The 13,008-nt window shown below is 45.1% G+C and overlaps 1 protein-coding gene across 4 annotated transcripts in view; it reads right to left on the bottom strand.

The window, feature by feature from the left end:
• Window positions 1–991: 991 nt before the first annotated feature.
• The window catches only part of WDFY3 (WD repeat and FYVE domain containing 3), a 266,518-nt gene continuing 254,501 nt past the window's right edge, over window positions 992–13,008 (bottom strand). For all 4 annotated transcript variants that reach the window (XM_088021121.1, XM_088021123.1, XM_088021122.1 and 1 more), the window contains 6 exons: window positions 12,783–12,965; window positions 11,583–11,679; window positions 8,898–9,218; window positions 8,204–8,315; window positions 7,606–7,803; window positions 992–4,330 (listed from right to left, as the gene is read on the bottom strand). In XM_088021121.1, coding sequence (XP_087877247.1) covers window positions 4,207–4,330; window positions 7,606–7,803; window positions 8,204–8,315; window positions 8,898–9,218; window positions 11,583–11,679; window positions 12,783–12,965 — 1,035 coding nt within the window. In that variant the 3' untranslated portion in view covers window positions 992–4,206. The remainder of the gene's footprint in view (window positions 4,331–7,605; window positions 7,804–8,203; window positions 8,316–8,897; window positions 9,219–11,582; window positions 11,680–12,782; window positions 12,966–13,008) is intronic.

Genomic DNA, 13,008 nt, shown 5'->3' with positions numbered 1-13,008 from the left:
AAAATCTTAAAAAAAAAAAAATCCTGAATTTCAGCAATGGCCATCCTTGAATACAACGCTTCTTGAGGTCATTAGAACCTGGAGTAGTACTACACTGAAGAAATGGGAACTATCCTGTTTTCTCTCTTACCATTGGCTGTTGTTGAAGAAATGGCTGTTCGTTCTTGGCATTCCTCTATCTTTGCCTCTAAAGGGAGTTGCACTGAAGTGGGATTTGTAATAAGCACAATATCCTCAAATTTGGGACTCTGCCATTCAAGCTTACATGGAACTGGGATTTTGTTAGTATCTTTAGAAAGAGGAAAATTAGAGTTGCTAAAGCAACTTAAATAAATTTAAAAGTGTTTTCTATACTCAGAAGGCAGTTTTAAAACTAAATAAGCTAGTAACAATAAGAATGGATTTGTGAGTTCTTAACTCTCAGCCTGAAGACTGAAATGGAAAGACTAGCTTATGACAGTAGGTGCCGTGCTTCCAGAAAAAGGGCAGGATACCAAAATATTCCTGATGTGAAGATGGTAAGGGTGGGAGATAGACGATTTACTGTTGCTTACTTTTCACAATGTGATGGAGACATAATGAGGCTCAGTGAAAAAGAACCAAAACCACATGATGCAGACTTTGTCCATGGGTCCATTTGAGCTTGCAGATGCGTCTCCCGAAGTCAACTGTCTCTCCCTGCGGCCGTCCGCACACACACTCCTCCGCCCCAGGAAGCCAGCACAACTGGGAAGCTCAATGCAGAAAGCTTTAAAGATGGACCAAACTAGGGCTTGAACCAGACCCTAACAGCCAACATTTCTGTAAGCAGGAGCTTCTGAAAGAGATATTCACAACTCGAAACGAACTACACAAAGTTTAGGGAAGTATCCGCCTTCTGTTTTGTTTTGTTTCTCCTTCCCTGAATAAACTAACTTAAAAACAACTTTTATTCTTTGGGTGGTAAATAGTAGGTATTTATTTGAAATGAAAAAAAAAAGTACCTGGACTATTGCATTTAATCATGTATTGTAATTGTGTTACTCTACCTTTTTGCATCAGAGACAGATATACAATGAACATTCAGTTATCACAGATTGCACACTAGATAGTAATTCTTCAGGCCTTTTACATAACCACCAAGGAACAGATATTGGATTCTGCAGTATAGTACAAACGTCCACAATCAATCCAGTCTTAGCCAGGTCTTCAATTTACTTCTGTTGCTGTACAAATAATTGGCCATTACTAGGGCTTACAAGTTAATAACAGGACAAAAAAATATACATTGCACTGACACAAAAAGTCAGCTGTGTTAATAGTCATGCAACAAGTAACCAAACTTGCTGAAATTAAAAATACTTTCTAAAAACAGTTTTAATGGCATAAATATTTTATACACAGTTCATTTACCAAAACAAAATGTATTTAAATGATACAAAGCAAAAAATAAGTTTCTACCAACTTTATACATAAGAAAGTGCAAAATAACTTATCTAGAGTGTTTTGCTATTATCCAGACGGACGGCTGCTATGGGCAGCTATTTTCCTCTTCCAAAGCATGACATTACGGTTCCACGCTACACACAAATGTTAGAATAGATGGATGGATGAACAAATGAACTACACAGATCAGGCAGGAGCCCTGTGAGGTACTCTCAGAGAAGGAATACAGACCACACGAAGGCGGGTGTACATGCTGAGAACAGATGTTGGTAAACAAATGTACGTGAAACACACAAAGACATCCAGAGGAACAATTAGTTCATGTATGTGAGTGTACTTGCATGTGTGAGTGATTTGTGATTTCTGCATCAGAAAGCAAAAAGAAAAGAAACCCCACTGAATAAAACAGTTGCCCACGGCACCAGCTGCCAGAGGAAATACTATCATGAGGGTTTTGGTTTCCACCTTCTATTATGGAAGTTGTGTCGGAAAGTTTAAAAGTGTTCATCCCATATAACTTCGCATTACATAGAGGAATAACCTTTAAGTAACTACATACACACATTCATATATTCAAGTCTTTAAAGAACACCTCTGCCATTGGGTCTGGGGTAAAAACATGGTTCATAGACACAAGGAGGACGCTTCTTTTAAAAAGTGTAGAATAACACTGCTACAACTCATCTGTAGGGCCAGACAGGGGCAAAGCCCACGATTCTATGACAGCACAATTCCTGCCGCTGTTGAACATCCAGCATTATTAGAACTGAAGTAAGATGGTGGGGGAGGGAGGAGTGTGGGGAGCACTTCAGACACAGGAAGGAAAACAGAACACAACTTTTCTTCAAGTTAAAGTATTAATGCCAATAATCCTTTTATTAACAAGTGTATGTGAACTTTTAGAAATGGAAGTGTACTAATCAATTTTGATATGTAATCATAAATAGACTGTAGGCTCAAACCTAGGTAAATAAAGGGTTAAATTTAGTAAGCATAAGGCACTAAAGCAGCCTTTGTATTTTCTCTTGGAGACCTAGTTATCAGGAAGAACAAATTTGTTCTTAAGCTGGTTTCAGCCCATTAGGTACAAGATTACTATTGTACCAATGCCTATTTTTGAATGCATGTGCATATATGTGCATTTTAGTGCATAAGTGTGCCTGTCACCAGGGCCTAAAGATGAAAAGTTGGGAAAGCCAAAGCCACTGTCCTTTGTACGATATACCTCCATGAGGGTGTGAAGGCCTGTCCTTCCTTGCTTGGGCCATAAATAATTCTACATTTTTTCAAATCACAGGGCTTTTAGAATTGTTCATAATATTATCACTAAATATCTGAAAATGTTAAAATCTAGATTAATTGTTTCATTTGTTTTTTATATATATGTATATGTATATATATATATATATGTACATAACACACATTTTAAAAAATCCCACCACCAAAGCCTTTTTTCTGTAAACTAAACCTCTCTCTTAAGCCCCAACCAGCTTTAGTCTCCCTGGATTTGTGTGTTCTGTATCCAACTAGTAGAACAAATTAAATAACTAAATATTAAAATACTGTAATTATATTCATAGCAAAAACAAAAAAATAGACATTGATACAGTATAAATCTCACTGTTTTCAGGTAGATGGCATTAAATGGTAAAGGTTAATTATAAGCAGTTCTGACATGATCCAGTTTTACAACAAGGTTTATATGTTAATTCTGTACACTTTTTTCATTTTTTACCCTTTTTTGAAAATAAGCTAACGTAGAACATTAGTGTCACCAAAGACACATCCTTATTATGTTCTATGCAAGAGAAGCTAATGTGGGTTACATGCAAATATATTTCCATTAGTTGAGGCAGGGCTGGCTCCTGCATCGCATCATCAATCACCTGACCACCCCCAAGCAATGCTCAGAAGGGGACGCTATGGCCACACGGCAGTCCAGACTGGAGTTTACAAGGGGCCTTAGGACACTGGAACAACACTGAGGTGGTGCGTAGCCAGGTGCAAGATGCCCAGATATTTCCAGGGTAGCTTATGGCAGGACTCTCAGTCTCCCACACTGTTTCCTAAAGAAGGTCCGCATCGTTTTGGTTACTAGCCTAGTTTAAGTGGAGATACTGTGGGCAACTTGAAAGAAAGGACATCGGGCACACAGGCTGGGCTGGAAAGCGGGGAGAAAAGACCACAGATAATGTCTTTGAGGATTTAAAAAACATATTTATAATTAATTTGTGAGAGATGTCAGACAAACCGTAAGTAGTTCACTGAGTTAGTGGTTTAGACTGAAGTCTCATGTTACAGACAGTTAAGTCCTTATTTAGAAAAAAAGGCCTTTATACCTATTTACAATATACACAGTTACTTGCAAAGAAGTCAGATTTACAACCATTTTCTAAAAGCCTTTTTTTGTTGGTGGTGGTTTTTCCAAATAAGGATGAGTCGATCTATAAAAATGAGACGCAAGAAAAGACAGTTAGTAAGTGAGGATTTTCTCTTGGAGACAGCTACTGGTAACAGGGAGAATCGGATACTGGAAAAGTCGCTCCTAGGAACCACCTTCTGTTCTTCTTGTGCCGTTCCCCCGAACAGTGTCCGCCCTACCGCTGCACTCTACACCCGTTTATTCACTGATCCCTTGGAATCCGACGCTTCAGACACGTGGTCTGAAGAGAGGTGTAAACGGAGACTGCTTCGAGATGCCTTCCGAGCTGTGAGCCGTGACTGGGGAATCAGGAAGGGGGGCGTCTACAGACCGTGATGGGCAACCAGCTTGTCGAACCTTCAACAATTCCGAGGCCCGTCCTCCGAACCCCTCTCATGCTGTAGGTTGTAGTAACAGTTCTGACACACGCGCACCGGCGATGAGATTTTCAAGCGTTTGATTTCTGACTGAAACCTACTGCACCTAAAGGAAAGACAAAATCAAGTAGGTACACGTCCTCACCACGTTTGATCACTGGGCCGAGAAACACAAACCTAAAAATTGAACAGAAAGCTGGCGCTATAATGCCCAAGAGCAGAAGTATAATTGCCAGAAGATGCCAAAGACGTACTGGTTTGTGGTGTGTGGCTCACCCAGGACCAAAAAAAAAAAAAAAACAAAAAAAAAAACCCACCATATTATTTGTTTTGGTCTATGAAGAAAAGTAATATTAAACCAAGGCAAGCTCTCTATGTGACTGAAGTGAATTCTTTTTTTTTTTTTTTTTTAAAGGCAAGATTTTCCTACAGGATGAAGCCAAAGGGTCTGAACAGCTGTGAGGCCATTCTTCCCGTGTGGGATGGGCTCTCGGGCCCTGTAAACCCGGGAGTGATGCCAACATCTTTACTTGGAGCTTAACTCTTTTTCTCTTGGCAGAAGATTTACTACTCATTTTAAAAGACTCTTTGGTCACTATCAAGTTCCTTTGGGCTTTTAAACGCTGTTTGATCTACCCCTCAGTGATCTCTTGAACAGTAGTTTGGCTTTTCTGTCTGGTCCAAATGTTCTCATTTTCTGTTTATCTTGATAGAATTCCTTGAAGTAGACTCTACTTAAGAGGTATTCAAATTCTTCAAAAAGTATTCCTTTTCCTGGAATAAAGCAGGGTGTGACCTTGGATGTGGCATTTAATCACTTTAAGCTTGCCTTTTCATAAGACTGAAACAGAAAATTATTTTTCCTCCAATAATCTACCAGTAAAGGTGTCCAGAGAATAAACAAAGTGTCACGAGCTTAAGGAGTTTAAAGGGCCCTTCTTGGATCTGGGACTTTGACGAGACCCTCAGAAGTGCTGATAAACTCTCAGGGAGCCTGGCTGGCTCAGTTGGTTAAGTGCCTGACTCTTGATTTTGGCTCAGGTCACGATCTCAGGGTCATGAGATCAAGCCCTGCATCGGGCTCTGCACTCAGCAGGGAGTCTGCTTAAGAGTCTCTCTCTCCCTCTGTCGCTCCCCACTGCTCACTCTCTCTCTCTCTAAAAAAAACTATTAAAAAAAAAAAAAAGAAGTGTTGACAAACTCTCTCACCAACTGAGGGGCACAAAGAACGTGGGCAGGGCTCTGCTCCACCTTCTGTGTCTGCTCTATCATAAACAATCACTGTGGGGTTGGTTTTTCAAATATATCCTCCACCGGACATCTGATAGCAATGGATAATTTAAAGAATTATCTACCCTTAAATAATATTTGGAAAGTTAAACACGGCAAGGGATAATGTGTGCCAGTGTACATTCAGGGGTGTTGACTGTCAAAACTTACTAGATTACTAGGTTTTGTGGAGTGGGCCTCTCAAAGCACAGAACCCTAAGACAGAATCCTCTGCCAACCTCATAGAAAGTCCCATAAGGAATGGCTGGCACCAACATTCTGGCTACCTCATCTTGAGTGAGATTTCCCAGGAAAAAGGTTTAAGACATTAATCTGAAAAGAAATGAAACATCTTTTACCGAACACCTATATTGCCAGACTCCACACTTTGTGTTTTATAAAATTCACACACGATTTCACCGTTCTCTCAGCACCTCTATGAGGGGAGGTATAATTATCCACATTTTACAGATAAAAAAACAGGCCCAGAGAGGGTCAGTATCCTGCCTGAGATGACAGAATGGACAGGAACCCAGGGAGCATTTGGTCAGTATAAACCCAAGGGCCACACCCTTTCCAATATGCTGGTGCCCGCAAAGCCTCAGGAACTGGCTCAAAAACAATTATACAGCTCATGCTTCTATGAAAGTAGCTCTGGAGTTAAGCAGCGTCAGCATCAGAGAATGCTGCCTGTGGGATCCTTTCCGTGGCCTGCCACGGAACGAGAGGACTGCAGACGCAGGTATGGGACCCCAGTGCAGACAGAGACGGCATCCAGATCAACAGTGAGGGGACACCGGACGCTCCATACAAGGGAACTAAAAAGGATCCCCACTACAAACCATACCTCCAAATAAATTCCAAGTGTATTTGGACCTAAAGACCCAAGTGTGAAAAACAAAACCCTGAACCTTGTAAAAGAATATAAACAAGGCTGTCTTTATGATCTCGGGACTGGGAACGATTTCTTAAGCCACAAAAAAGCAAAAATCACAAAAAGTAAGAGATGCGACTACACCAAAATGAAAGACTTGTGTGCCAGAAAAAACATATATAAAGTGAAAACGTAAGCCACAGACCGGCAGAAGGTACCTGCGAGATGTAGAAACGACAAAGAATTAGAACCCAGAGTAAATAAAGAAATCCTCAAGTACGGGGGAGGGGGAGGTTAGGGGAGACAAGCAAACCTAAAAGGAAAATGGGCCACATTACCCAAGAGCAAACTCGAACAGCCAATAAGCAAATGCCAAGCTGTCCCACCTCAGCGGTGCTGCGAGTTACAAACAGCAAGTGGTACCGGCTCCCGAACCGGCCAGAGTGAGAGCGTATGGCAATACCGGCCTGAAGAACCGGGAGAGCCTGCCGAGCCTGCCCGAGGCGGTGTCAGGTGGCACCGCTGTTCCCGAGACGAATCTGGCCACATCTAGTGCAGCTCAGTTTATGATGGGTCCGTTCCAGTCGGAGCTGTCTCCTCTAGGGACGCTCCAGCTCACCTATTGAGAGGGCATCTGTAAGGGTGTGTCCTGCAGCACCAGTCAGAGAACCGGTAACATGCACCAGTCCTCTAGAAGTCCATCAAAAGGGAAGTAGATGAATTCTGATATAACAAAAGATATATGACAACAGCTAAAATGAAAATATTAGTTATTTACGTGGAGTTCAAAAACAGTGTTGAGAAAAAAAAGGAAGTTATAGAAGGCACAGAGAGTGTGCTGTATTTACTATGTAAAATGGAAACCCCATGAAACAATAATATGGTGCTGTTTATGGAGACAACATGCCCTCAGAGTCGAAGACGTGGGGGAGCGGGGTGACGGGTGAGGGCGCACACCCGCACTGTTGCATATGCAAACATGGCGGAACAGGAGCACCTTCCCATTCTGAGTCACGCAGGACCAAGTGTTTGTGATGATTCTTTCCCTATTTTTCAATAGGACAGAAGTGGTGCACGATTGTGATAAAAGAACAAAGAGAAAGCGAAGGCTGGTTTAGACCATCAGAGAGCACTGTGTGCTGGGGACCCCGGAGCACATGAGCAGCTCCGTGCTGGGCACAACGCACATCCCGGGGGCCTGACCCCCAGAAACTCAAAACGCTCGCATCTCATCTTACTTCTGGCAGAAGAGCTGGCCGCAGTTCCTGCAATGGTGCCGTCTTTCTGTCAGAGAAAACCGCACGGAACAGCCCGAACAGCTGTCCCCTCCTTCGTCCTTCACCCAGTGGTCAGCAGCGGAACGGCCCGGCTGGTCACTCACAGACCAGCTGAACACTCGGCCTCGACTGTCACCAACGAGGATCCTGCTGTGATCCCTGCAGGAGACATGACATGACACGGAGTCACCCCGGGGAAGGCCTCCGCACAGCCACGTGGCTGAAGAGTGCTTTCTGTCACTCCTGAGGTTCTCCAGGTTTCCGTGGATGTGTGTGCTGGGCTGGGGGCTGTGTGTATGAAGAGACAAAAATAGAACTGAGCCTGAATTTACACCTTCGTCTCAGCTCTCCGGATCAAACCCTGCTGTAACCTGGAAGAACAGACTTACACTCCATGCACTGGCAGGTTCCTTCCTCTGATCGGTCTGTTCAAGCAGCGTCTGATACTGCAAACAACACCTGTTTTCCCCAAAGACGGGTCTGCATGTGTGGACCCAGGCTAAGCAAGTGACTCTGTGGCGGGGGTGGGGGGTGGTAGCTGGCCAGGTCGGGCACTTACTTGGAGACGCCCAGGGCGGTGATCTCTGCGGGGTGTGCATTGTCCTTCCGATCGAAGGCCGTGTGCATAGTTAGCTTGCTCCTGAACACCAGCTGCCGTTCCCACCGGTACCCTGGAGTGCAAGAGACATGACACCCTGAAGTGAGAGAAGCCGGCACCCGGTAGGGGTGCCCTCATACGGTGCTCTCGAAAGTTAGGGTGCTGCAACATCCAGTTAGAGCAGCTCTGCCTGTCCCAGCAGCCGCTGCCTTGGCTGCAGGTGAAGCAGTCTAGCTCAACACTGCTCGTCGGCCAGACCAAGGAATGCCCCGGTCAGAAAGACAGTGAAGAGATGGGGAAATCTTCAACGTGAGAAGAGGGAATCTCTCCAATTGAGAACCTGGCCTCTAGCTCTCTAACAGGCAAGCTACCCGTAAAGACAATTTTATTTATTTGTAATCAGTAACTTGCCCATTTTCCCAAAAGCGTTCAGGATTTGTGAAGGAAGGAAGTTTTTGGTGGGAGGTGTTTTTCTTTAAGAAATGCCCAACGTAGAGCAAGCACCACTGTGGGGTAAGGAACTGAAGAGGCCTGCTCTGGGGGAGGCTGAGGTCACAGGGCCGGGGTGCAGGGAGAGCGAGAACCCACCGCCTCACTCCACCAGCCCTCACGCCACCCACATGGAGCAGGAAATCGACAGTGGACTCCAAGTTACCGGGCTTCAGTCGGCTATAATTCCGCACTTCCATGGGGCTGGGCTGAGGGTGGTTAAGGGGACCCTGCAGATGGGCTCTGGCCTGGCCCTCTGAATAGTTCACAAATATGAAGCCGTCCTTCTCGTCCAGGCTGAGCTGGTCGGACCAGCGCCTGGAGTCATCGGAAGCACTGTCGGTGCACCAGATGGCCGCTGCTCGGCAGGAGGCTGCCCGGGGCGCGTGGCTGGCACTGGGCTGACGGGGCGCATCCTTGGGGTCCTGGCTGGTGCTCTGCTCATCCGCTTCCGAATCGCTGCTGTCCTCGTCCTGGGCTTCTGGCCCTGGGTGAGGCATGGGGAGAATGACAAAACACACACACACACACACACACACGCACACGCACACGCACACACACACACACGTTACGGGTGGACCCAAGTTAAGGCACGATACGCATAGCATTTTAAGCTAACAATAAAAAAAACAAAAACAAAACCCAGAAATTTCAGCTAGGTTACATACAGCAAAAAGGGGAAAGAAAAAAAAAAAAAGGAATTTCTGAGTTCAAGGACTGCTTTGGCCCGAATCCTGAGGTTGCCATTCCTGCTTCACAATGTGGCCCAGACCTGCCTTTACGAACGGCTCGGTGCCTGCCGCACACTCCCTACTGGAGCTCAGCGGGCCGGTGCCAACCCTGTCCTCCACGGAGTCCGGCTGCCCTCGCAACGAGTGCCACACGTGCTGCTGGCCCAACTAGACCACTCTTCCCAAGCTCATTGTGTGCCCGTGTTACCCGTCTGTCAAGGCACAGCTCAAACACTGCTTGCTCTAAAATCTCACCTGGTGCCTGCAGCCCAAAGTAACTCCCACTCGTCTGGCCTCCTTGAACAGTTAGTTGTACGCCTCTCATGTTTGAATTCTCACCCCAAACTACTACTTCGGGATAATCTTCCTACAAGACAGTGGTCAGCTTGAAAGAAGGGGCCCCAAGCACAGGGCCTTCCATGTGGCAGTCAGTGTAAATGACAATCTAGGTGAATCAATTACTGATGAAAGCTTTAATCTACTGATGTGGGGTTTTTCCTTCTTCCCATTGTTATTATGCATTTCCTTAACCCAACTCCCTACTCTCTTGCAAGAGAGTCTGCAGGAGAGAAAATTTATAAGAAATAAATATACAGAATTGGAAAAAAAGGAAAGTACGAACAAGTGTACAAGCACCAGCTCACTACACATACATATTTTTTTTTTAGCAAGAGAAATTACTTAGTTTGCCTTCCTTGTACTAACAGCAGTAGTCTAGTTAGCTGATTTTTTTCCCAATGGCTTATTACTACGAGCTTTAAGGTCTTCACTGACGAGCAGTCTTAGAAATGGCTTTCATTTCCAGTGAACCACTGGCTTGCCTTCCCTTTCACTCAGGCGATTGCCCTCGAGCCCTGCCACTCCTATGCTGTCCAAAGTGAACCCTTCCCTGTGGGCTGCTCTCCCCTCCACCACTTCTATCAACCTCTGTCCATGATACAAATATATAAGAAGAAAGAAGACATACCAATATCTCTCCTTCCTGAATGTGACCTCTTCTACCTTATTCATCTCATCTTCTGCTGTTATTCACTTAAACCTTTGTTAGAGGAAAGGACAGACTTCTCACTTCTCCATGGACTGCTTACTCCAATGTCTGACACCCAGCAGGTAACCTCCAAGTACTTACTGAACTGAACTGGATTTTTATGTCCCCAAACACCCAGATGACCTTTTTAGTGGCCCTGCAATGGACTCTGCAGAAACTTACATGCATTAAGGTAAGAGAAGCATTAAAATGCCCTGCCCATTGGATCACTTCTGTTTTCTGGCAATGAAAGTAGAAGCTATTTTTGGCTTAAAAAGAGAAGTGATTTATGCCTTTCTGATAATAAGTCCTTCCCTCATATCATCAAACTCATGCGGAATTCTCAGTGTACAAAAGTTAATCATGGAGAAACAATCTGAAGGCCAAAGTTAAAACCCTGTTCCTCTCGGGGAAGTCTATTGTACCAATTATTCTAAATCAAAGGGGGTCACTTCTCTGGAGATGAGTAACCCAGAGCAGATCTCAGCCCGGGTTTATGGCACCGCTTCTCATCATTCTGTACAGCAATCATCCATCTCTGTATTCTTCTGGAAAATCTTCAAGTGTTTCACAAATAACAGATAGTGGAGCACAGAGCACCAAGCTTCAGTTTGAATAAAAGTCCTTTTTCAAAGGCAGGCCTAGGGAGGGGATTCTGGTCTGCCTCCGTGAATACCTTACAAACATGATGCCACCCTGTCACCCATACTGCGCCTGACAAGTGACGAGCAGAACAGATGTGGGACTGGGGGCCATCCGATTTCTCCACCACTGAGCCCTCCAGATGTGCTCTGTATTTTCAGAAATGAAGGCCCGAGCCTTTTGTACTCCGGGAAACTAGCAGCTACATTTAACCTACTAGGATGAGGAAGCCAAGCACGACACTAGCACACCACGTAGTGCCTGGTGAGCTGGTGAAGTCTCAGAGTGCCTGCCCCATGACCTCCCGTGCTGGGGGGCATTCGTGCCTCTGACAGCCACACTCGACCTTAGGCTACTGTTTATGCTGTTTGATGTGAGTTTATCCACAGTGACTTCAAACAAACAAACAAGAAATATGAAAACTATGGAATAATTAGAAAGTATCCAATACCTATTTGTGCTTCTGGACAGTCTTCCTGCATTTCTAGGACTTCAACAGGCTCGGGAGCTGGTGTTTCAGGAACTTGCAAAAATTCCATTCTCCAAAACTGAATTTAAGTAAGTATGAAAATAAAAACGTTAAGCAGCTTAAAGAAACAATTTGTATGTGAAAGGATGAAGATGAGCTCTTGGGGTTAAACACGTATCTCTTATTATTGTGTCTAATTAAATTTCCCTCTATCTTGAAAACTGTAGGAGAGAACTGTGTGCACGTAAATAGCGCTTTCTGAACCGGGTTCCATGAGATGTTGATGGGTGTTTCGTGGTGAAGGGAAAAGGACTGTGGTCAAGTTAGTTGGAAAAACATGGTTCAACTAAGCACACTTTTATTTCCAACAAAACCCCAGGAGTCTTGCATGCATGAAGGCATGCAGTAAGCAGGATCGCCAAACGCATTTGGCTATGGAGCTTTTCCCTAAACGCCTCAAGAACGGAGTCATCTGAAACACCGCTCTGGAGACGTCGGGGTGTGCCTGTGATCTGAGGCACAGGGTGTGGTGTGGCGGGGGCTGAGAGCCTCATCTTTGCGCAGCCAGTGACCGTGACTACACGGCAGCAATCAGCTGCTCTCTGCTTTTACAAAGAGCACAGCTCAAGAAAATAGGCACAAAGGAAAACCCCCTGAGAGAGACACCCAAGTATTTGGAAAGACTGTGAAGGTAAATGCTCTGTGGATTCTCTTTTCTACAGAAGCCCAACACGAAGAAAACTCTGAAAAGGATAAACTAGGGTTCTGGTGAAATCATCTAGGATTCTAGAGAGGGACTGGACAACGTGAGTCCTCGGACAGCATCTTCCAGCTGTGATTCTCTGTAGACAAGAGACAGTCTCTGTTTTCCCCAAGAAGCCATCTGAGAGGCTGAAAAGCCAATACTTTAGTGATTTCCGTGTTTAGCAATCTATGGGGACATGAAAATCATGCTTAAGTGACCTTGGGTGAAGTTGTCCAATGGTGAGTGGCACTAACAGATCAGCTCAGTGGTAAGGAAGGGGCTGAGTCACCGCCATTGCCCGTGTCTGAGAACCCAGTGGCCGAGGCCCGTTTGAATCTGGGCAAGAGTTTGCTCACTGACAGCACCACGGACAGCTCCGTGGGTCCTAGGTAAGCAGGGCGGCAAGCACCTAGTGTGGCTCCTCACCAGGGACTTACCCGGACCACGCCGTCCGAGTGCCCCGTTACTATGACGTTCTGCGTGTCCCACTCGTTCATCTCCGACACGCAGCAGCAGACAATCTGCTGGCTCCTGCCTGTGAATGTGTTCACGCTCACGACAGGGTTCCCGTTGATGCTCCACACGTGGATGTGCGTGCCAGCGCAGGACACAATGTCCCCCTGAGAAGGTAAAACAGCCTCTTCACTCTCTTTGCTCCCTTCA

The sequence above is a fragment of the Eumetopias jubatus genome, unplaced genomic scaffold, assembly GCF_037043125.1.
Source record: "Eumetopias jubatus isolate StellerSeaLion01/CBP00866 unplaced genomic scaffold, mEumJub1_p1.0 scaffold_2, whole genome shotgun sequence".
Classification (NCBI taxonomy): Eukaryota; Metazoa; Chordata; class Mammalia; order Carnivora; family Otariidae; genus Eumetopias; species Eumetopias jubatus.
Note: the sequence above shows the minus strand (reverse complement) of the source record. Positions and strands in the feature narration are given on the sequence as shown.